Here is a 24,149-nt window from a genome sequence, read left to right on the forward strand (position 1 = left end):
TTGCAGTTATCGCCACAGCCCTATCTTGAAACTTATCTCATGTTACATCTGCATTAAATGCACACTTTAAACAGCTCACTGTAATGACCTCATCTCAGCATGACGTTTTTAGATCTGGGCTTCCACTGGAGCTGCTCTCATTTTTGTCAAGTGTCAAGTTACTTATAAAAGCATTCGATTAATTAAGATTTGACTGATTGCATCGCATCTCAATTTTCCCATTTATTGAATAACGTGTCAGTTGCGATAAGACTTTCTGGTTTGTTATGAGAATCACTATACTTGATATTCACAGTTTTCACTTTTACTATGGTACATATTTTATTCACAGTAATTATGAGGTATGAACAGGAAAACTCAAGAGTCACATTTATCAGTAAATATGGTTTTAAAATCCAAATACTGACTTTGGCAACAAAAATGCTTCACCAACTAAGTCACAATGGCTCCAGCTTTCTATTGAAGGGCAGACTGATCTAACTGATGATCACAAAATGAACATGACTGTTGAAATCCAAATAGGGCAGTCAAGGACTCCTGTCTGATTCTCTGCCTGATTATCTTGTGATTGTCTCTTTAAATTTCCATTTCAGGAAAAGATTTTTTTAAGGCAACTGACTAGATGTATTCAGAGCCAATGGCAGACAGACTTCGGTCTCTTTTGTGATGACATTTTTAATAGGGCTCCTAATTAAATGGATTTTTCTTGAGCCTTAAGACCGTAAGCTTTGGAAAAGCACTTTATTATTATTCTATTATTATTATTAATGTTGTTGTTGCATAATGAAAAATGTTTATTATTATTAATGTTAATTATTATTATTATTATTATTAGTATTATTATTATTATTATTATTATTATTATTATTATTATTATTATTATTATTCAGTGTAGTAATAATAATAATTTATTTTAGATTTGATTGATAAATTGTTGTTTTTGTTGTTATTTATATGCTGTAAAAATATTCCTTGTGAGTAACTGATGTATGATTTTGTAATTGAATTTCATTCTATTTTTGTAAAGCAAGTTAAATATTCAAATAATAATAAATAATAAACAATATATTATATAATTATGTATTTTATAATATAACGGTATAATAATAATAACAATTAGTAGTAATAGTGGTTGTTGTTGTAGTTGTAACCTAGGAGTCATGACGACAGAGGTGTGGATCCAAATGCAGGCTTTATTATTTATACGTAGTTAGACAGGCAGGGTCAAAACACCAGCAAACAGTAGCACACAAGGTAATCCAAAAGAGTAATCCAGAAAAAGGCGAAAGTCAGGGCAGGCAGCAAACAATAACAAAACAGAAAACAGTCCAAGATCAAAGAAAACAAAGGCAAGGCAAGGAAACACAAAAGACTGGGAAATGTTTCAGGCTAGCAATCAACCTCAATAGCCGCATTTCCACTGTCGGGTCAATGCGAGCCAGGGCTTAAAACGCGCCGGGCGGGGCTAATAGCCTCGGGCCTGTAGCACCAAGGCCAGAATAGCGCAGGGTTTCCACAGTCGAACCTGAAGCTCCGCTCGCGTCACTAAAACAAGCCCTTTACACACCTCTCAGGAACAACGTCACGCAACCTCATCATTTCACCAACAAAGAGAAGTTATCAGAAAACTAAGAAATAAGTCACTGGAACATGCGCGATCACAAAACACACATGATAAAAGAGGCAGAGTGTTTGCATGCTTTGTTAAATATTCAAATTCAAAAGCATCGATGTAGTGATATATTGATCATAATGAATTAATTTATCAGGACTCAAAATTAAATCACACAGAAATAAATGTATTTGTATTTTATTTATTTATTTTTAACGTTTATGAAAATAGCCTGCTTATTCAGTCGAGTCCGTTTCTGTTTATTGGTAGCCACAGTAGCCTATACGTCACATTTAGAATGAATGATAATATCTCTTTTTTTTATAAAAGCTCCAGAACAAAAAAAAAAAAACATTATTTTCTTTTTATGATAGGCTACGTGGAGCTAAACTCTCGAAATGAGACTTATGACAGATAATATAAGTTACTAAATGAATACACGATTGCGATAGAGAAAAAGAAGCTGACGTCTGATTTCTTCAAGCTGTCATATTTACTATGTTTAATGTGGTAAAGTTATAAATATTTCTGCCTTGTATGATTATAATCCACATCGGATCAAATTATTTCAAACACACGCTGCCGACTTATGGTAATGTTAATGTTTATTGTGCATAGTGTTTTACATCGCTTTAAATATTTCTGCCTTGAATGGTGATCATAATCCACATCGGATCAAGTTATTTCAAACACCCGCCCAAGGTTTTCGTCGGGCCAAGAAACCCTGGCGGTTGGCCCTGAGGAAGCCCCAACGAGGCACGATCAAGCCCCGGAAGTGACAGTGGAAACACGACTGGCCCTGGCACGCACTAGCACACCTGGTTTAAGCTCGGCAGTGGAAAAACGGCTAGCGTGGGAGTGTTTGTGTGCCATTCTTATAGTGTGATACTGATGAGGTAATGAGAGACAGGTGACTGCAATTGATGATGAGTGCAGAGGAGTCCGGGCTCCGGGCAGTCCGGGCATTGTACGGCTCCTTATTTGAATCTAATTAATTGCAGTTAATTAAATATATCAGTGTTTGGTGAGAATGAAGATAACTCAGAGACAGTAATGTGCTATTGTGGCAGAACATGTCATGTCCTGAATGTGTCCTAACCAGCTCCTACAGGTATAGTAGACATGATAAATGACCCTAATTTCAGTATTTTTATTACAATTAATCACAACAAAATTGCACATTATTTTTTAGTCCAGTTTCTTGCACATCAAAGTCATTCACATCCCCCAAGGGTTGGGATTTATGTGGCTAGCGGAGGACAAGCACGGGGAGATGTTTAACAGAGATAGTCTTAGACAGTAAATCAGTGCCCTCTGTGCTGCCAAAACACGACTAGACCGACGTTACTTGCATTTAGAGCTTCAGCTTAACTGCTCCAAATAGGAATCCAAGAGGTTAGTTTACAATCCAGTGTAAACCAACCTGTCCTGTGGGCATTAAGATGTGGCTTCAATAATTGGAGGCCTGGGGAGAAACAGGCTTGTGAAGAATGGGATGTTTGTTTAATCAGAGCTCTGCTGGCTTGAGGAATTGTTCTCTGGCAGAGCGGATCACTGCAGACTGCTTATGTCAACCTGGGTTTAGCACGTCACCAGAGGGGCTGAAGTTCTCTAGTCAAGTCCATGCACGCACAATCTTGCTGGAATTATGGTTGTGCATGATCCCTAGGCTCCAGCCTCATCGCAGGTCCCTTCTTGTAACAATTAAGATGTCTTGTCTGAATGAAATGTTATATTGTCAACTTGGAATGTATGTTTCTGATTGGCTAGTTTCCTGATTGTCTAAAAAAGTGTGGGTTGCTTCCCTGATCCAAACAAGACATTTACTTCAGTGATATTTTTCAGGCTGTAGGGATTTTTATGTGTGGTATTTTAACCTAATGGCACCCCCCCCCCACCCACCATGTATGTAATTGGATACAGTAATTTATTTTCATGTAAAGAGACTTTGAGCTTTGAAAAAGTGCTATATTAGTATTTATTTATTGTTAATTTTTAGTTAATAAGTATTTGAATTATGTAATAATATTGATTATTGTTAGTAGTAGTAGTAGTAGTAGTTGTTGTTATTAATAATGATTCATTATAAATGTAAAATTACAATGAAATTATAATTAATAATAATAATAATAATAATAATAATAATAATAATATATATTGGTGCTATCAAACGATTAATCACATCCAAAATAAAGGGTTTTGTTTACATAATATGTGTGTGTGTGTGCTCTGTATATTTATTATGTATATATAAATACACATGCATGTATATATTTAAGAAAAATAATAAAGTATATATTAGGGCTGTCAAATTATTAAAATTTTTAATCAAATTAATCAGAATTTTCAGTGGATTAATCAGGATTAATCACTATTTGCAATTACACCTGAATCCTAACCATTTTTTTTCTGAAATGCATACCAAAAGATAAATAACAGGACACAGATACATAATTTTCATGTATTGATTCATCAATATGTGGTTCTTTTATTCTGAATTTCAAAAGTTTAACATTTACTTAGATCAAATTTACCTGAGCACTATATCAAACCATGCCCTTTAACTACAGATAGTGTAAGAGTTTAAGGTGAACCAGTGGTTAAATATAGCCACATATCTATGAAATTATGCGAAACTCCAAAGAATGAACTCAGAAACACAAACATGCGCCCTCTGCACTCTGGGCACTCTTGTTTTTGGGAGGTGTTCATTTGCTCTGCCACAATACTTTAGGATCGATATTTTCACGTTCTGAAGGCTTCAAGTGCCAGTAAAACCAAGTAAAAATGCATATGCTTTCCCAAACAGCTGTAATTTTCGCTGCATTGCATGTATGCATTCTGCGCATGCGCAGTGTGAAACACAGGACGCTATAACAGGAAGAAGCTCCAGCGTATCAACTACCAAAGTCGTCTCTGTTTATCGAGCTTGGCATGAATGTATTTGAGAGTAAATGGGGTAAAACCTTAAGCTTCTTCTGTGTTTTCGTCGCAGCGCTCGCCGCTGTTTTTTACTATCTTGAGAATTCAGAGATCGACGAGACTTTCCCGACCTGAATAATTTGTCACACTGCGCATGCGTGAAATGCGTTAAAAAAATTGACGTAATTAACAACAAACAACTAATTAACACCGTTAACGCGCTATTTTTGACAGCCCTAGTATATATATATACAAAATTATATAAAATTATATAAATACATAATTTAATTAATTCAAATTTAGTGATTGAATTCATATTTTAGTTTGTGTTACACTTTATTTTAAGGTGTCCTTGTTACAGTGTAACTATGTATTTAAGTACTGATTAATATTAATTAACTACATGTACTTACTATATGGTTAGGATTAGGGTTTGTTTTAGGATTACTTGCATGCAATTATGCATAATTTATTGTTATTATAATAGTAAGTACATGTAACGTAACAAGTACACCTTAAAATAAAGTGTTACCTTAGTTTGGTTTTGGTTCTTATAATTTATTTCATAAGCCTTTTAATTGTATGCTATTACTGTAATAAACCCATATTCAAATTCCTAACAGTCAGTAGTTAGTTAACTGATCTCTAGGTTAACTGAAAAGAAAGTGGACTAAAGCATGATTACAATCCACTTTCTTTCAAATTTTTGCCTGTGTTCACAATCTATAAATACGTTTGGTAAGCAGTGTTGGCGTCCAGGGAGGACAATTTATGACAATATTTTCCCTGTTGCCGAGGGGACTTTTTTGGAACCGAAAAGTCAGCAGCGGGATATTTGTGACATCAGAGAACACTTCCATTTATTTGTCAGAATAAATGGGGCGGGAAACAGCTTGCGGATGACTTGTGCACATTATACATGCAATTTTTTATACTTGAAAAGAGCTGGTCTGCGTCTCTGGACTCATCACACGCTCTTCCTCACCTATCTAATTTTTCTCAGGTCAGTGAGTGGTCCTATGAGTGCCATCTTGGCGGGGTGAGGAATTTAGAGTTGTTTGAGAGACTGGCAGCACGTCTTTTCTTTTTTTCCTTTCCATCGCAGGGCCTTCGCCAGATTCCAGAGGGACCTTCAGTGACGGCAGTGGCTCTGAGTTTAGGACTTTTGTGCGTAGAATGGCACAGCAAGCTCATGGGAAAATGTTTGAGGTTGACCTTCCTCTGTACTTGTGTTATGGGGGCACGGTGGCCTGTGCCAGCGTCTCACTGGGCCGCTGCTAGTGACGACGAGAAACATCCCTTCGCCCTTTCTCCAGGGCTTTCTCATGCACCCTCAGAGAATGAGCTGGCTCTGAGGAGCACTTCTTGAAAAACTCGAAGCAAACTTCCAGGGTTTGTTTTGTTTTGCAATCCCTACTCTGACATGGACGGGTACACTGTGAGCTATCAAAAGCCTTGGTGGGTCTAGATTTGGAAAAAGGGGACTTAGAAAAGGGGTGGGGATGGATTTGAACGGGTCCCTGAGGAACATTTCAGATGGAGCAGCATGTTACTGCATGGGCCGAAGAATCCAGATGCAGCTAAAAGAGGATGATACAAGTCTCTAATATATATATATATATATATATATATATATATATATATATATATATATATAATATTTTTATTGTTGTTGTTTTTTTTTTTACAAAAAACTGTAACCAACATAAGATAACAAAATACATATATTTACACACACACACACGCAAAACAACCCGGATTGCCTCAATTAACAAATATATACAACATAGTATTCACAATTGTTTTATAAATGCAATACTTCAGAAATATATATTTAAAAAAATAATAATACATAAAATAGAAGGGAAGAGTAAAAACCAAGAGACCATGAGTAATATGATTTACAGGTTCATTTATAAACAGTGGAATATTTTTCTTTACATAATTTCTAATTTGCAAATAACGGAAAAAGTAAGACTGTGGGAGTGTAAACTTACTTTTAAGTTGTGAAAAAGATGCAAATTGATCTTGATACAGGTCTCTTTGTGGGGTTTCTGCTTCTGGGAGGCCTACTATAGAAGTAAAAGAGTCTTTTTCTATGCAGGCCTCTTTTAGATGCTTATTTTCATTTCCATACAGGTCTGAAGGCCCTCCCCAGTACACTGTCCCCAGTCTCCAAAAGGACAGTCAGTCTAAGTGGATGTGCTCTGAAAGCACTCAACAGGATTCTCAGATATTTCTGTTTAACAGCCACTAAACCAGAGAAGATGGCACATGTGCCTCGTAAGCCCGTCATACAGTATAATGGCTCTGGCGCCGTTGAATCACTTTCAGAGTTTTACGATGGTCAGTATCCGCTTACCATAAAAAAGATTGCAGCTAAACTGTCTTTAACTTCTTTAAAACAACTGCAATTTTATTGGTAGCAGACATATTGGTGTAATTTTAGTTTTTTTTTTTTTTTTTTTTTAGGTTTTATTTTTATATTTTTATATTATTAGTCTTCATTTTAATTTTAATTGAATTTTTATTATTCTTATTTTTTTTTTACATGCTTTTGTAATATTTAAAAATTTCTATATTGCTTCAGTTTCTTTTTATTTCAGGTTTTGTTTGTCATTTTTGTACTTAAACTTATTTTATTTCAGTTAGTTGCCAAGTTGCTCATATTCATTAATTTAATTACATTTTTTATAGAATCTTTATTTCATCTTTTAATTTAAATAAATAGTTTTAGAGTTTTTAATAGTTTAGTTTTAGTTAGCAATAACAAAACTGCTTCAAAAAGCACTCTCCTTAGTGAATGTGTCATGTAAAATCTTTGTATGTAAAATTATGCATTGTGATTGTAGCACAGTCTAATTTGCATCTAAGGTCTTTAGAAAAACGAAACAAAGATTTACACTATTAGTCATATTATACTTTCTTCTTTTCTTTCGTTAAACAATAAGTTAATTTATTAGTGGCTATATTGTGTATGTTGAAAACAAGCATACAAGCAGTGATTATCACAAAATCAACTCTTCAGAGTGGTGCAAGACCCCTCTGCTTTGTTTTCTGATCACCCTGTCAGTGTTTATTTTCTAATAATGACCAGATTACTTAGTGTTTGTTTTTTTTAATCATATTTAAGCAGGTTATATTCTCTGTGCATTGTAAACTAGTATACTTATTTTAGTATTTCTGCAGTATATAGCATGCACTAATCTGCATGTGATGCCCCATTGACCTACTACATTTGCTAAAATGTATGATACATTAAAAAAATTGAATGCTGCATCCCATAATGTAATGCAGTTGTTTTGAACTTCCAGTGTTATGAATGATTACAACTCTTTCTCGGCTGACTAGATTGCCAAAGTTAAGACATTTTTAAACAAAGTTACATGATGCATACTGTTTCACATATTATATTACACATTCACATATTTCACATACACTATTATGGCAAATAGCAGGCAATATATTTTGCACAGTATTCTGTGTAAGTGGTGTTGTAGAATCCTAAAATGAGAGTACACTGGCATGAGTACATTTAATAAATCATCTGAGCGAGCAGTGCATGTCGGAGGTTCTGCTCTCTTGCTGTCCTCAATGATAAACACACTCTTACAGGCTTTATGTGAATGCTGATAAGCACAAGTTGTTGTGAGGGGACCAGAGGGAGGGTGAAGCACTCAAGGCTCTGCATCCCGTTGCATTTGTGTCATATTAAATGTCATATACAAAGGGGTTCAAAAGTTTGAAACCACAAAATAGGATTTAATGTTATTGTTTCTTTCTTTCATTAAAGCACAAGATGTTATTTTGAACACTGCTGGAGCACATGATGATCAGGCGTTGTACATGTCAGCATCAGTGCTGCTGCCATTAAATCAAAACAGAGACCAACTGAATACTAAGACTTTCTGAAATCAGTCTTTGCATATATAATTTTCTTTGCATTTTTTATATAAATTAATAAAAATGGTGCATTAAATGAGTAACAATTTGCATTTATGTTCTCTTACACTACTAATTAAAAGGACACATTTATTATTAGAAAAAAATAAAGAAGTAATATATTAAAATAATGATAATAACACAAAAAATATTGGAAAGTACTGTCTTTCTTTCTTTGCTTCTTTCTTGTGCTCATTATAAGTTTGACTCATTGGGCCCTATTCTAACGATCTAATGCAAAGTGTAAAGTGCATGGTGCAGGTGCACTCGGAGTGTCATAATCCACTTTTGCTATTTTACCAACAGAAAAACGGTTGGCGCACCCGGGCGCATGGTCCAATGGGTTGTCCCTATTCTCTTAATGAGTAATGGGTGTTTTTTTTGGGTGTAACGTGCAATAAACCAATCAGAGTCTCATCTTCCATTCCCTTTAAGAGCCAGTTGCGCTTATGCCATGACGGATTTGCTATTTACGCGGCGGAATTTGGCAAGCGCAGAGACAGAACGCATCTCTGAGATGAAACGGAGCTGATAGTGTGCGAGCAAATTACTCCACGTAGGCATATCTATATATATATATATTATATATATATTATTAAACACAGGGACATATATATATATATATATATATAGCCTACAAAAAAAATCTTATGCATTGCAATCCTTAAATTTTGACTATTTGGCATGTTTGTGTGCTGCTGTGCGTCCCTGTGTTTAATAAGCAGCGTGTACGTTCTTTAAATAACAAATAAAAAACATTACGCCAGACTTTAGACCAGGTTTGAGCTGGTCTATGACGCAGTCTATTTTCAGCTCCTTAAAATAGCAATGCGCCTGAACACACCTCTTTTTTAGACCAGCACGCCCATGGGCGCACAAATGAGTGCAAATGCATTTGCTAATTAAACAACGTTGCACTGGACGGAAAGAAACAACATTTAGACAGGAAAATATCAAGGAGATATGAGATGTGAACTGTAAATCCCCTCCTAAAACAGAGCCTTATGGTTATCATGCTTTGGAAAGTCAACCCTTCTACAGCCTGCAGAAGTGATGTGATAATTATACATACTGTGACAGTTTAAGTTGTGTGTGTAATGAAGTTACACACCCTTGTCTGTATTATACTTCATTACCCAGGAGCTCAAAGTTGGGGATCGCTACAGACGCAGTTTACCATCAAACGAGGGAAGGAATGAGTGTTGCTCCCAATGTTTCCAAAGTCCTTATCAATCTCTTGCCCTTTGCCTCTGCCACTCTCCACAAGTCAGATGGACTCCGTCTCCTTCACACACTTTCACACACTCCAGGTAAAAATAGGCCCTGATAGGTTGAGATGTCACTGCAATGCTGTTCGCCCCCGGCCTCTTAGCCTGAACCAGATTCTGTCCTCCTGCTGATTGTTGTATGGAAACAACTCTAATCACATTACAAATATTTCATGGTATTTTAATGTGCTTGTTTATATATTTTTTTATTTAGATTTAAAGGCCTTGAATTTAGATCACCCTCAGGCCTTTCAAAATGTAGTTTGTTTCTTCATCGATTGCTGTACAGTTTTTTCAGTTGTCACATCAGTTGTTTCTTCAACAGATTTGGAGAAATGTAGCATTGCATCACTTGTTTACCAATGGATCCTTGCAGTGAATGGGTGCCGTCAGAACGAGAGTCCAAACAGCTAAATAAAACATTACAATCATTTACAAGTAATTTCACTGGAGATAATAATATTATGGATAGAGGTACCTGAAGCATTTCGTAATTCAGCTCTCAGTTTGTGGTGATGAAATCTAGTAATTTAAGAAAGTCTTCATATTAAAAGAGCCGCAGTAATATCAGACCCACATTTTCACAGAAACGACAGAGGATCTTCCAAAGGTAATTCATTATTTCCGGTCACACTTGACAGACAAACTGGATGAATGCAAGAATGACTAGCTTGGCTTAGAAGCACTTTACCGTGAACATTTGCGTCACTTTCACATCAGATGTTATTCTGATCCACCCCAGACTGCAATCAGAGTCCGACATCATTCCAGATCCTATCGTGACTGGAATTGGGAATGGCTGGAGAATGAAGTCAGGTTAGACTTCAGGAGATTCAACACTGACAAAAACAACAGGCTCGGTGTTCACTGCTGTTTTTCACTTAACCAGTGGTTTCATCTGTTTGTATTCCTGCTGTTGTTTGTCTTTCATCCTGTCGTGGTGTTTCTGTGGCAGAGAGCCTCATCCAGTTGTAGTTTAGGCGTGTGTGTTATCTGTCCATAGCACACTGATGAAGGGGTGTATATTCAAGTTGCTACAGTACCGAAGTCACAGTGCCAAGTCCACTGTCATAAACCAAAAGGCGGCTGGGTGATTGAAAGCAGACATTAATCAGAGAACATTTGGCCATTTTACTTGGCTGATTAATAGAAGTTTTACCTACCCTTTTAGTGGAATACCCATATTAACTGACTGACAGATGTCAACCATCAATCACATGGTTGTTTCTTTTAAAGCTACAGATATCACAGTGCTGGATACCTTAGTGCAGTGTGATTGACAGGTGAGTGGGTGGTACTTCGGTGTTGTCTGGGACTCATCTGAATGGATAAGCATAATACCTCACCAATAAAACGTGCATGTGTTTTCAGCAGCTTTCGAATGTGGTTGAAACAGATTAATCTTGAGATATTTTGGATCCCGATTAGCTGTATAAAGTGTGGTCCGGTTTTAATGGGTTTCATATAGTTTGGTTTTCTTGGCTTCTTAATCTCTTATTATCCGATGTTGTCACCAAATCTTGATTCATGTATATTAGGGATCTTTATCCCTGAAATATCAAGCTACTGTATCGTTTTAGATATCAGAAGCATATGTGTCCCTTTTTGCTGCATATAGCTGATTGTGATTGAGACTTTGTTGATCAGGGACTGTGCTCGACTGGTTAGAAGTGTGCTTCTGACAGCTTCTCCTTAAGACTCCTTAAGTCCTTGAAATAGATGAAAGAACGTTGTTCTTTTCATACTCTCGGGTATATGTGAAATTGCAGTGTGATGTCTATATGTGTATAAAAATATTTGTAATTAAAGCTCAAATTAAAGCTCAGAGTGTGATCTATGTTCATTATATAACTGTAACTTCAATATGTTTTGGTCAGCAGCTAAAATAATAGAATTTGGGCCTGTGTCAAATTTTTTTAGAGCTCAAACATTTCTTTAAAAAAAAAAAAAAAAAAAAAAAACCAATCATAGGAGTCCCTCTAATTCTTCTTAAATTTTTTGAAAGTCTTTATTCATTTTTATTTTATTTAATTCTTTTAATTAATGTCTTTTAAGAAAACCATCAGAGACAAAACATGACGATGAGGATTCGGTGGGGTTATATTATATTTTTCTATAATTTTGTGCTTTCATCTCACTGCACTGTGTAAATCATTTCTACGTTATAATTTTTCAGGAGAGATAAGAGGGATGTTGTTCAAAAAACAAGGAATGGGAGGCAGTATGTGATTGGATTACATGGAATTCATTACTGTCAAATGTTAACTTTGTTTTTTCGACCTACATATTTACAGGGTTACCTCACATTAACTCTGCCAAGATATTTGCTTTGCTTATTAAAATAAATTCTTATTGTGAGTGCCATGAGAGATTAACTGAGCGTAGCGTTTTGGCTCATGAGATTTGATGATTAAGATGCTGATGAACTGTAATCTTTTATTTTATATGTTTAACGCTCTTTGTTTTTCTGTGGGTGTGGAATTGGCAGTGTCTGTCTCATTTATCTGTTTCGTTTGTTTTAGAAAACAGATTGCGTTCTCCTGTGTCATGGACAGATATCTCTTTGCGCGTGTTCATTGTAGGTTTTCAAGGAAAAATTCACACAACAATGAGGATTTTTATCATCATTACACACCCTCGTGTCATTCCAAACCCTTATTACTTCCTTTTAGAGCTGCTCTTTTTAATGAAAATAGACTGTGATATAAAGTTTGGATTCAGAACCAAATTTTGAACAAATCTGTTTGCATTTCACAGATGAAAAAAATAATAATACAGATATTGGGTTGAATAAATGATGTAAAAATGTGAACTATTTCTGTAACCGACAGTGGAATGTCAAAGAATAACTTCAGAGCTTTCAGATCAGATGTGGAATTTTCCCGAATTTCCTCACATTGACTGTTGTTTTCCTGCAGATTGAGATGTCTGGTGAAGCAGCTGGATAAGGGGGAGGTGAATGTCGTAGATCTGAGAAAAAACATTGAATATGCCGCATCGGTTCTGGAAGCAGTGTACATTGACGAAACTAGGTAAGTGAACGCTTGGCTTTCAACAGTCTCACGTATAAGGTTGCCAACTTCAGCGGTGGAAAAGAAGATACACTCTTTTGTTCTTTATACAATATGTGCCATTTGAGATTTTGGTGGCAGGTGACAGCAGACTATGTTGCAAACAAAATCAAGATGCTGTTCAGCATAGTACAGCATATGCCTGTTAGCTATGATTTTGGCTTATGAGTTCATTAAATCTTTGAATGAGTTTTAATGGCCTTGTAAAATGCCACTTACTATTACACATATATCAGTTTAGCTTCTACCATGGCAATTTATAACACTACTCTTAAAAAACATACAAACAAACAACTGGCTTTTAACCAATTTTCAAATAAATACCAGGAAAAGTAATACTTAATAATTTTAGAAACAGAAAGTCTTTTCTTGATCTTGAATTTAAGCAGCTTCAATGATTTTTGCTTATATACTGTGACGAGTGGGGCGGGGCCGAGAGCCGTGGGAGTGGAGCAAGGATGGTGGAGTGATTGGGAAATGAGCGACACTTGCTCGACCCACCAGTATCGAGTCCCACTAAGGAGATCGGAAGGATACAAAAGAGGAGCGATGACAGTGAAGGACGAGAGAGGACCAGGCCTGGACTTTATTTTCTGTTTTTGTTTGTGCGCGAACACAACAGACTACTGCTGCTAGGTAGTAGTCGCGCTGTTTTGTGTTTGTTTTGTAATTAAAGTTTGATTTGAATGTCGCCGGTTCCCGCAAAACACAAAATAAAGTCCAGGCCTGGTCCTCTCTTGTCCTTCACTGTCGCCGCTCCTCTTTTGTATCTTTCCGATCTCCTCCGTGGGACTCGAGACCGGTGAGTCGAGCAGGTGTCGCTCATTTCCAATCACTCCACCGGCCTCGCTCCATTCCCACAGCTCTCGGCCCCGCCCCACTCGTCACATATAATTTTATACAACTTATTAAAGTATTTTTTACAGTGTAAAACATTTTTGACTTTAAAGGGTTCATTTGATGCAATTTAAATTTTTCCTTTCTCTTTGGAGTGTTACAAGCTGTTCCTGATTAGATAATGTCCCTAAAGTTGCAAAGACTAAAGTCTCAAACCTAAAGAGATATTCTTTATAAAAGTTAAGCCTCTTCCATGCCCCTCTAAAACACCTTGTTTAAACAAACCCCCACATCTCTACACCACTGTGTGGGGAGATTTGCATAGCCCGCCCAAATGTTTACGCAAAGAAAGAATGCGTAACTTTTATTCTCTCTGTAGTATTGTTTCATTGTGAAAGCAAAAACTACTTTGATTGGCTTTCCAAAAGAGTAAACAACTAAAAAATCTAGAAATCAGTAGTTAAGTTATATCTACAACACCAGAACAGTTCAACCCAAATATTCAGATGTGTGCAGCGCATTTAATGGAGGACTGTTTCCTGAACCTGGGAGAGTAGCCTATAATTCCAGCTGTTCTGACTCACAGCCTATAAGTATGTTAAAGAATTTGCCACTGATGATTCAAACGCGAGTTTTGAGCAGTGTAGAGCAGCGCTTGTTGTTTGTCATTTCTTAGATCACAAAAACATTTATGTTTTTTTGTTTACGCGGCACCATGCCACACAGCGCGTAAAAGACAGTATAAGTCATTATAATCAGTAATTATGTCCCCAAAGGATGCAACAAATGCCTCGTTTATAATGGGTTTTATTGTTTTTGTCTCATCGCACCGGGGACATGGCATGACAGTGTGGCAAGGGAAGTAACATTCCCGTCAACATATCATCACCATTTATATGAAATGGTAAAACCCAACAGATAAAAGTTCCTGTTAATCACTCTTGATTTTTCCTTGATCTTGATTTTTGATCTTGATTTATTTTAAAGAAACTAATACTTTGATTCTACAGAGATGTGTTAAATTGATCACAAGTGAAAAAACTTTTGCATTGTGCCAATAAATGCTGTTCATTTGAAATTTCTGTTCATTAAAGAAACCTGAACAAATTGCAGTTTGCAAAAAAAAAAAAAAAAAAAAAAAATTAAGCAGGAAAAGTTTTGACATGGGTAACAATAAGAAATATTTCTGAAGCAGTACATTTCTGAAGGATCATGTGACAGAAGAATGGAGTTATGATACTGAAAACTCAGTTTTGATTACATTTTATTGAAAATACAATAGAAGTTATTCTAAATAGTAATGACATTTCACAGTATTACTGATTTTACTTAATAAGATAATATAATTAATACGATAGCATAAGAGACAAAAAAAAATATATGTTTTACATTTTAATCTGTAATTTTATTCAAATTAAAATGCATTCTCAGTTGTTTGCGAGTAAAACGCTAAAATATGGGACAAACAGCATATGGATTTAACGGGTCAGTTCTGCCTTATGTAGCTGATCTGTTTAATTTCTTCCTTATCATTTAAGTATGCATCTAGTTTTTTTCTAGATAATAAAAGCTCTTTTTCTGTTTTTTACTTTGATGGAGACCATGGCAAGGGTGCAACACATATAAATGGTATGAGTGCCCTTTCCCTGAAGGATCTAGTCCCTTCTGTTGTTCAAGCATTCTCATCTTTATTTCCAGCAGTTAGCAGGAGGTGTTTCATATTCGTCTAAAGAGTATTCATGTTCAGCTCGCTCCCTGCGGAAGTCAGCCTCACAGTTATTTGGCAGAGCTGCGCGTCCCATGGGCCCTCGATCCTAATTAACCAAGACCTAGAGCTCTGTCACTCGCTTGTGCTCCAGACTGATGTGTACAGAGCGCTAGCGTTGTCCCACTAGAGCCCTGACAGCCTCTCGTTTGATGGGCTTGTGTTTAGACAGACTCGGCTATGGCTAATTACGTTTTCCTAATGACAGGCACAGGATGTATTTCCATGGTAGCAGCTTTGAGCAATTTTAGCTTGTTACTGGAACTCGGCGAATATTTGTTATGATAACATGTCGCATTTCCTGCGCCGGCCGGGCTTCCTACGTAAGACTGAGCAATAACAGTCGCTATTCTTTCTGCCGCATTCATTTCTCAGGAAAAGCGTATTTATTTAATCTTATGCTGGTTGCTTAAGGTACTTCAGTGTTGAATACTGGCTTTCTCTCCAGTAGAGCGAGGGCAGGATGAGTCACGGCACTATGAGTAAATGAGCAAGCGGCTGTGGAGACGGTTTCTTGCTTTCTGTCTGCACGTACTCGTAAACAGCACCTTCAGTTCAGAACATCACACAGGTGTGGAACTGAATTTGGGTTAATGGTCACAAAAACATGTAGAGATCACATTTGACCATACACTACTACTTTGTATAAAAGTATGTGTGTAATTCTCTTTCTCTCTCCACAAACATCACACACACACACACACACACATTCTTAATAAATAAAATAACTTAATAAATAAAATAAAACCTATTTTAGGACCATTACCATTTTTTATTTTAAAGGTTCATAATCACAATGCAAAAAGTCTTACTGTGTCTGAAAATGGGCTGTATTTTCAAAAAGGTTTTTTTTTTTTTTTTTGACTTGGGTGTGAAATATGACTGGGACATATTCCTGACAGGTTTTGTGAGGCTCATCCTATTACAACCCACATAGAGAGCCAAAAATAACCCCTAAATACAGTATTCTTAATCTTTATACATCAGTTATTGCACATTCCAGCGATTGTAACACCCACCGACGCACATTTGAATGTAGACTGCAGCCTCCTATGGGTTTCCCAGCTCTGTACTTCTGATTTCCACTGATGTTTTCTGATACTGTCACTAGAGCACAGATTCCATGTTGACCGATATAGTTCGACCACATGCAGATATAGGTTGAACGGACTATAGCTTTTCAATTACCGTAGTTGATATCTAGAGAACAGCGTTGACAGATGTCACGATGGTGATTGCTTTTATTTACATATGTTATTATTTATTTTTCTTTTGCAATATTCATTACTCAATATTTGAAAGCAAAAAATTGTCAATTCCACTTCCAATTGCACAACTGCTTCCAGCACTCTTCTGCTTCGCACACTAACATGTAATATTTATCTCGGTAAAGGTCATGCTGTGGGCTCTTCAAAGCAGCTGCTGTAGACTCTTTGTAGTAATGCCCTCTCTGAAAATGTTTGTTGTTCTCCAGGCGGCTTCTGGACACAGAGGATGAGCTCAGTGATATCCAGGCAGACTCTGTGCCCATGGAGGTGCGAGATTGGCTGGCCTCCACCTTCACCAGGAAGATGGGAGTGGTGCGCAGACGGCCGGAAGAAAAGCCCCGGTTCCGCAGCATCGTTCACGCCGTTCAGGCTGGGATCTTTGTTGAACGGTATCTATTCTATTTGTTATCCAAGAGTTAGTATGTTCGCCATAATCAGAAATGATTTACAATTAGCTTCAACATGACCAAAGTTCATGATAGTCTGGAAATTCTCAATGATTCATTTGATAATTAATGCATTGTGATTTATGCTAAGATAAGAATTGTCAGTAACATTTTACACAAAACCTCACGATGATATTTGTTAAGTTCACCCAAAGTCATTGTTTACTCGCCCCAGTGTTGTTCTGATATAATATAAAGAATGTTGGTTACCAAACAGTTTCAGTTCCCATTGGACAAAAAAATACAATAGAAGTCATTGGGAGCCAACCGAAACATCTTGGTTACGAACATTCTTTCAAATAAATAGAAATGTATCAGTACAAAGTGCATTTTATTAAAGTTGCACTATTAACTAGTTGCTTATTGGCATGCCTATTATTAACATATTGGCTGTTTATTAGTACTTATAAAGCACATATTCTGCAATGCGATATTCTGCATCCGTAATCCTACCAAACAGCTAAATAACAAAATTACTGACAAAATTATACGTTTAATAGCTTGTTAATAGCAGGAATCTGACCTTAAAATAAAGTATGAATGAATATCATGTTGCTGAATGAAAAGCATGCTAACATTAAACTCAAATTAAAAAGGAATGTTGAACATTCTAAATCAGTTACTTGAGTTCCATCTTGACCAAGGTATTTCCTTTAAAGGAAGCGGTCTAGGTAGGCTTGCTTGCTAGGTTTTGGGACAGAGCCTTTGTTTGAGCGTTTTACTAAGTGAGTTTAAATCATACGGACAGTCCCATTTCACAGACCTGCCTGTTTTTTCTCGCTAACTGGGGAAAGTGTCTACCAAGATTACCGACACGTAAGACACACTTAAGGGCTTGTTCTGCATAATCTTTTCCAGTTGCCATTCCATTTGCATCGCAGCCGTCCTCTCTGTGGCATGTCCCCTCACGTCTGAGTAATGCACATGAGCCGCTCCCTCCAACACGAGCAGAGCTCCTCATTTCCATGGAAACTCATTCAGAATGTCATAGACACCTGTTGAGCTTGAAGCGCTGATCCCCGCGTGCTGTGTGATATCCAGTGCATGTTTGGGCTCTCTTAATGATACGAGACATTTAAAGGAGAACAAAAAACATTAATTATAAAAATATATATATATATATATATATATATATATAATGATCAACCATATACAGTGTGTATATATATATATATATTTAAAGTTGGAATGATTTAGTTGATATTAAGAGATATTTACATTAAGAGAAATGCTCTGCATAGTGTGAACCTGTTCATTTTCCATTATTGTGATTTATCAGCGAGAGACAGGTTAATAAGAACGCTGGAACTGAATTCGATCACGATGTACTTTTATTTTGGCCTCTGGACTGTGAGAAGTAACATGACGTTTTAAGTGCTTTTCCAGCCTCATTAAAAAAGGAAAGTTTTAGTGTTATGTCCTGCGTATTCTTTGCTTTGATTCCCACTTGAATGTACTTCTACAGGGGAATAAAGTTCTGTGACGGTTCAGTCAACCACATGTAGATGTATCACAAAATCTGAATTTATTGCCACTGTCAAAATCCAAGCAGTCCAGTGTTGTTTCTGCAGTTATGTCCCTGTCGGTAATATCCTCTCCTCCATCCTCATCTCTTCAGTAAAGATCCATTTATACTCCAGAGCTTAATCGAACCCTCCTGATTGTGATTAACAATTGAATTGTCTTGTATATAATGTAACTTAGATTATATGCTTAGAGTTCTCTGAAATTCACTGTACTAAAGTCATAGAGGAAAAATTTGGAACATAATTCATGTCAATTTTTTTAAACCTCCTTCAGACCCTTTTTTTTAACCAACTTTAAGAATACTGTTTATTGTTTATATGAATTTAAAACATGGAGATGTATATTTCAGATTAAATTCAGAACTTTTACCATCTTAAGTCTGTACTGGTTCATTATACATGGTGTGACAGATAGTTTTGCATGTGCTTTTTTATTTTTAAAAAATAGCTTTAGATGGAGAATGCAGCAACACTGCAGGGCTTCCAAAAATTATTCCGTGTCAACTAAACTAATGCAAACCTGGCATTACATTGTGATTTGTTGACTAAATAAAATGGCCAAAGATCTATGATGGTTTGTGTATGTTTGCAGAATGTACAGAAGAACATCCAACATGGCAGGGTTGACCTATCCACCATCTGTAATTACAGCTCTTAAGGTAAAGATTATCTTTACAGTAGACTATAACATGGCTTTAGTTTTGCTTCCTTAAACTTTTATACTGTATCTGCCACCAATTCATGAGTCTTCCTCTTTTTTTAGGATGTTGATAAATGGTCATTTGACGTCTTCACGCTTCAAGAGGCGAGTAATGAACACGCTCTGAAGTTCCTGGTGTATGAACTGCTCACCAGATATGACCTGATCAGCCGCTTTAGGGTATGAGAGACTTGGAAACCAGACCCACTCCAAAACTGTGATATTAAACACATTGTTTGCCTGGGATACTGACGGGAACATCCATAGGGAAACTGAATAGAATTAAATCTGTCATTCACTAACCGTTATGTCCTTTCAAACCATATATGTATATGCAGTTACAATGAATACTGACTGATGCATTCAAACTTCTAAAAGAACACACAAATAATCATATCTGTAGCTTACTGCATTTTACTTATGCATTTTTATTTAAAGTCTTTTGAAAGCATGTAACTTTGTGTGAGAAAAGACTGAAATGTAAGTCGTCATTCACTTTTGATCAATAAATCAGTTCAGTCTGATCAGTCCGAACTGATTAAGTCTGATTCAGTGATTCAGTCTTATGAACCAGATTGGATGATCTATTAAAAAGATCTGACTCAAATAATGATGATCATGATGATTCAGTGAATAGCATCTTAAATTACAATCCGTTTAATTAACTAGTTTATATACATACATACATACATACATACATACACATACATTATATATATATATATATATATATATATATATATATATATATATATATATATATATATATATATATATATATTATACACACACACACACACACACACACACATACATGCTCATCAAATAATCTTTCCATTTGCATTCAGGAAGAAAGAAACTCATACAGGTTTGAAACGACATGGAAGTGAGTTGTTATGTGAAGTATTTCTATAATATATTATGATTTCATCCTTTTGGAATAACACTTTTTTTTCTTAGCCAAAGTTTTAAGTTGACGTTGTCTCCAAAGCATGCATGTTTTTTCCCCCTTTAACAGGAGATTTATGTGATATACATCTGATATGGGTCATCTGACATTTTCCATCTGTGCTATTTCTTTGTTTTTCATCATTGTGTCAGCTCTCATAACTTCTTACCCTTTTCACAAGCACGGTGACGACAGACTTTAACTCACACACACACACACAGCCTCATGATTACAATATAAATGCAAGCGACACACATGGCCTGTTTTGGGTTTAGGTGGTCAGGTATGGAGTCCCTTCTCTTCATGTGATTACACACATGGATATAACGCTCCGGGAAATGTGTCCTTCACTCTTCGGTTGCCTGTAACATGCTCCATTAATCTGCTGTGGCAGGGAGTTTATAGCCTCAGACTGAAGCCTGAAAGCACATTCTGTGTTTCTAGTGGGGTTGGAAATCAAATATTAGTTCCATTTAAAAAAATTATGTTAATGGATCTTAAACCAACTTTTATTTTAATTTTCTTAATATTTATTTTGAGGTTTAGTTTAGTACTTTATCTTAAACTTTTTTTTGTAAATTTCTAGTGTGACATTTTCATCTAATATTTTGCTTTAAAAAATGTTATATTATATTTAGTTTTAATTACAGAAACATGTTTAATATTTTAAACATGTCTTTAGTTTGTTAGTTTTAATAAACAATAACAACAGTGTCAATATATTTTAGTACTGCATTCTATCCACCTTGGTGAAAGAATACAGATGTTTCCAAGCCAAAAAAATAATTAAAAATGTATGATGGCGAGTTTGAGTCCAAATTTAATGTAATGATGAAGGAACATAGAGTGCAAAAACTCAAAAATCACTGGAACATGACATACTGTACAAATAGACAATAATGTTTTCACCTTGAGGTGAAAAAAAAAGCAATTGTGAGAGAAAGTTTTAAATAAATGTAAACCAATAAAATAAAGTTATTTTACAATAAATTTTGTGAGATAAGGTTGCAACCTTGAGATATAAAGTCATAATTATGATAAATAAATTTGAAGCTTTAAGATATCAGGTCAAAAAAAATAATAATTTATAATAATAAATAATAAAAAAATAATAATTTGTACACAGTCTTAGGTAAAAATGAGTATTACTTTCTTTTAAATAAATAAATATAATTCTTACTAACCCCAAACTTTTGAAATGTAGTGTAGTTCCAATGTAGTTGTACAGTGGTTTTGTAATTGTGAGTTTTGTTCTTCTCTGTGCAGATACCAGTGTCCTCCTTGGTGTTATTTGTGGAAGCTCTGGAAATAGGCTACAGCAAGCACAGAAACCCTTACCACAATCTGATCCACGCTGCCGATGTCACGCAGACAGCACACTATCTGATGCTTCACACTGGCATTATGGTGAGTGAGCGGCGCGCTCAGTGAATTGTGCATGCATGTCTCGCACCAATAAATATGACATCTGTTTGTAGTCAATACGAGCTGAACGCTTGAGGTCTCAACTTGCAGGTTAATATGCGCAGCTGTTGAAATTCATTTTGATGATGTTGTATCATGGTTATGATGATTATTTGGGTAATGGCTGATTGGTTTGCTCTCCCACAGCACTGGCTCACTGAACTGGAAATATTGGCCATGGTGTTTGCTGCTGCTATCCACGACTTTGAACACACTGGAACCACCAACAACTTCCACATCCAGACCAGGTGTGTGGTGGCCATACAGTAAGAAGCAGCCAGTGGTTTGAAATAAGCTACCGTAAAGGAATAGTTCACCCAAAAATTTACATTTTCTGAAAATATTCCCACCCTTAGGTCATCCAAAATGTAGATGAGTGTGTATCTTAACCAGAATAGATTTGGAGAAATTTAACATGCTCACCAATGGATCCTCTGCAGCGAATGGATGCCGTCAGAATGAGAGTCCAAACATCATAATGATAGATTACTTTCTTACAAAACACAGCTTTTCGCTTCACAAGATGTCGATTGATGTACTGATGGTTACTTGTGAATTATTGCGATGTTATAATTAGCTGTTTGGACTGTCATTCTGACGGCACCCATCCACTGCAGAGGATCCATTGGTGAGCAAGTGATGTAGTTTCACACTTTTCTAAATCCGTTCTGATTAAGAAACAAACCCATCTACATTTTGAATTAATTTCTTTTATGTTTCAGTGAGCTAATGATGGACAGTTTTTTTTGTATATAGCTACCTGCTATGAAAACTAGTTTAGACTGGCTTTAAAAGACACAAGAACATCAAACCTGCATCTACAGCAAATTCTATGAAATCTAGACATAAGCAGGTTAATATTTAAGTCGAATACTTGTTTCTTAGTATAAATGAAGTCATATGTTGATTATATATTTCATTTTTAAATTATATTAACATCTTTTAAAGCATTTTTAATAAATATTCAAAATATATTCAAAATTAAACTTAAAACATTATTTAAAATAAAACTTTATGACATGTATTAATATTTGTAAAACATTTTTAAAATTTGTGTTGTTATAAATAATTTCAATCAGCATTCCTTATGTCTGGAAGGTTTTTTTTTTTTTTTTTTTTTTTTTATAAGCAAGCTTGTAGCAATGCATGTGCATTATTCTCTTTAATTGCATTGCTGCCTTATGGAGTTGTCTTAAAATTGTAATAATGCTACCTACCATTTGAAACAGTGTTTGAATCCGGATCGTGTCTGTGATGCATTACTAGATTTTGGACTGGAGCCTAGTGTAAGAGCCACAGAGATAGTGTGTGTGTATGTACTAGAGAGAGATAATACACTGGTCACATTCTAACACAGTTCATCTTCCTTCTGGTGGGCTGTTGCAGAGCTGAGAGCAGAACTGATCATGTTTTCAATTAATCTTCAGTGGCAGAATCTATGGCAGAATCTCCACTCATGTTGCTGTTGTTGCTCTGTGTTGGTTCACGTCAAGCAGGACATCTTTTTTGCATTAATACATGCCAGATGATCCTTGAGATCCTTTTTACAGTAACAGGGCTCATTTTGCATGACAGCCCATGGCAGATGTCATTATTCTGAGAAGTATACTGTATCATGGCATTAGATTTTGCAGCAGACAGACACCGATGGTACTGCAGCATGCAGTGATTTTGGAGGAGCGCTCGATCATCAGTTGTGGGAGACAACACTGAGCCATTACTCTTGATATCTCTGATTGCTGCTGATGTTCCACCTCAGCTTGTAGCTCTCCTCAAATTTATTCCTCAAGAGAATGAAAAAAAATATCTCACGGAATAAAATGGGTTTTCTTAGAAATGCATTTGTGTGGAACGGGCTAAAAGGTGAATAACAGGAACTTACAGTAAGATATAGTTAAGCCTTAAGGACTTTTGGTTCAGAAAAAGCCCTGTTCTTATCAAGAAACATTTTTGGTTAATATAGAGTTGCTTGTTTGGGTTTTAGTACATTTTTTAAAGTCTGAATCAACAAGTAATTTCTGTTTCAGATAAATTCAACAACAACAAAAAAGAAATTCTGTTGATCAAACAAATATATTAGGCACGACAAGTTTTCAACATTTATAATTATAAGCAATAAAATCATCACCAAATATGCATATTAGAATAATATCGGCCGAACCATGTGACACTGAAGACTGCAGTAATGGCAGATAGAAAAAAAAATGAATTACAATTTTAAATACAATTCAAATGAAAACAGTTATTTTAAATTGTAAAAAGATTTCACAATATTAAAGTTTTTACTGTATTTTTTAATCAAATAAATGCAACATTGATGAGCATAAGAGGCTTCTATTAAAAACAATATATAATATACAGCAGGTTATTTTCATTTCC

The 24,149-nt window shown here is 35.8% G+C and overlaps 1 protein-coding gene across 3 annotated transcripts in view; it reads left to right on the top strand.

The window, feature by feature from the left end:
- LOC113108315 (phosphodiesterase 1A, calmodulin-dependent) overlaps positions 1-24,149 on the top strand; it is a 61,221-nt gene that overhangs the window by 27,595 nt on the left and 9,477 nt on the right. For all 3 annotated transcript variants that reach the window (XM_026271276.1, XM_026271275.1, XM_026271277.1), the window contains 6 exons: positions 12,663-12,776; positions 16,892-17,074; positions 19,250-19,316; positions 19,421-19,537; positions 21,573-21,713; positions 21,918-22,018. In XM_026271276.1, the coding sequence (XP_026127061.1) occupies positions 12,663-12,776; positions 16,892-17,074; positions 19,250-19,316; positions 19,421-19,537; positions 21,573-21,713; positions 21,918-22,018 (723 nt within the window). The remainder of the gene's footprint in view (positions 1-12,662; positions 12,777-16,891; positions 17,075-19,249; positions 19,317-19,420; positions 19,538-21,572; positions 21,714-21,917; positions 22,019-24,149) is intronic.

The sequence above is a fragment of the Carassius auratus genome, chromosome 9 (genome assembly GCF_003368295.1).
Source record: "Carassius auratus strain Wakin chromosome 9, ASM336829v1, whole genome shotgun sequence".
Lineage (NCBI taxonomy): Eukaryota > Metazoa > Chordata > Actinopteri > Cypriniformes > Cyprinidae > Carassius > Carassius auratus.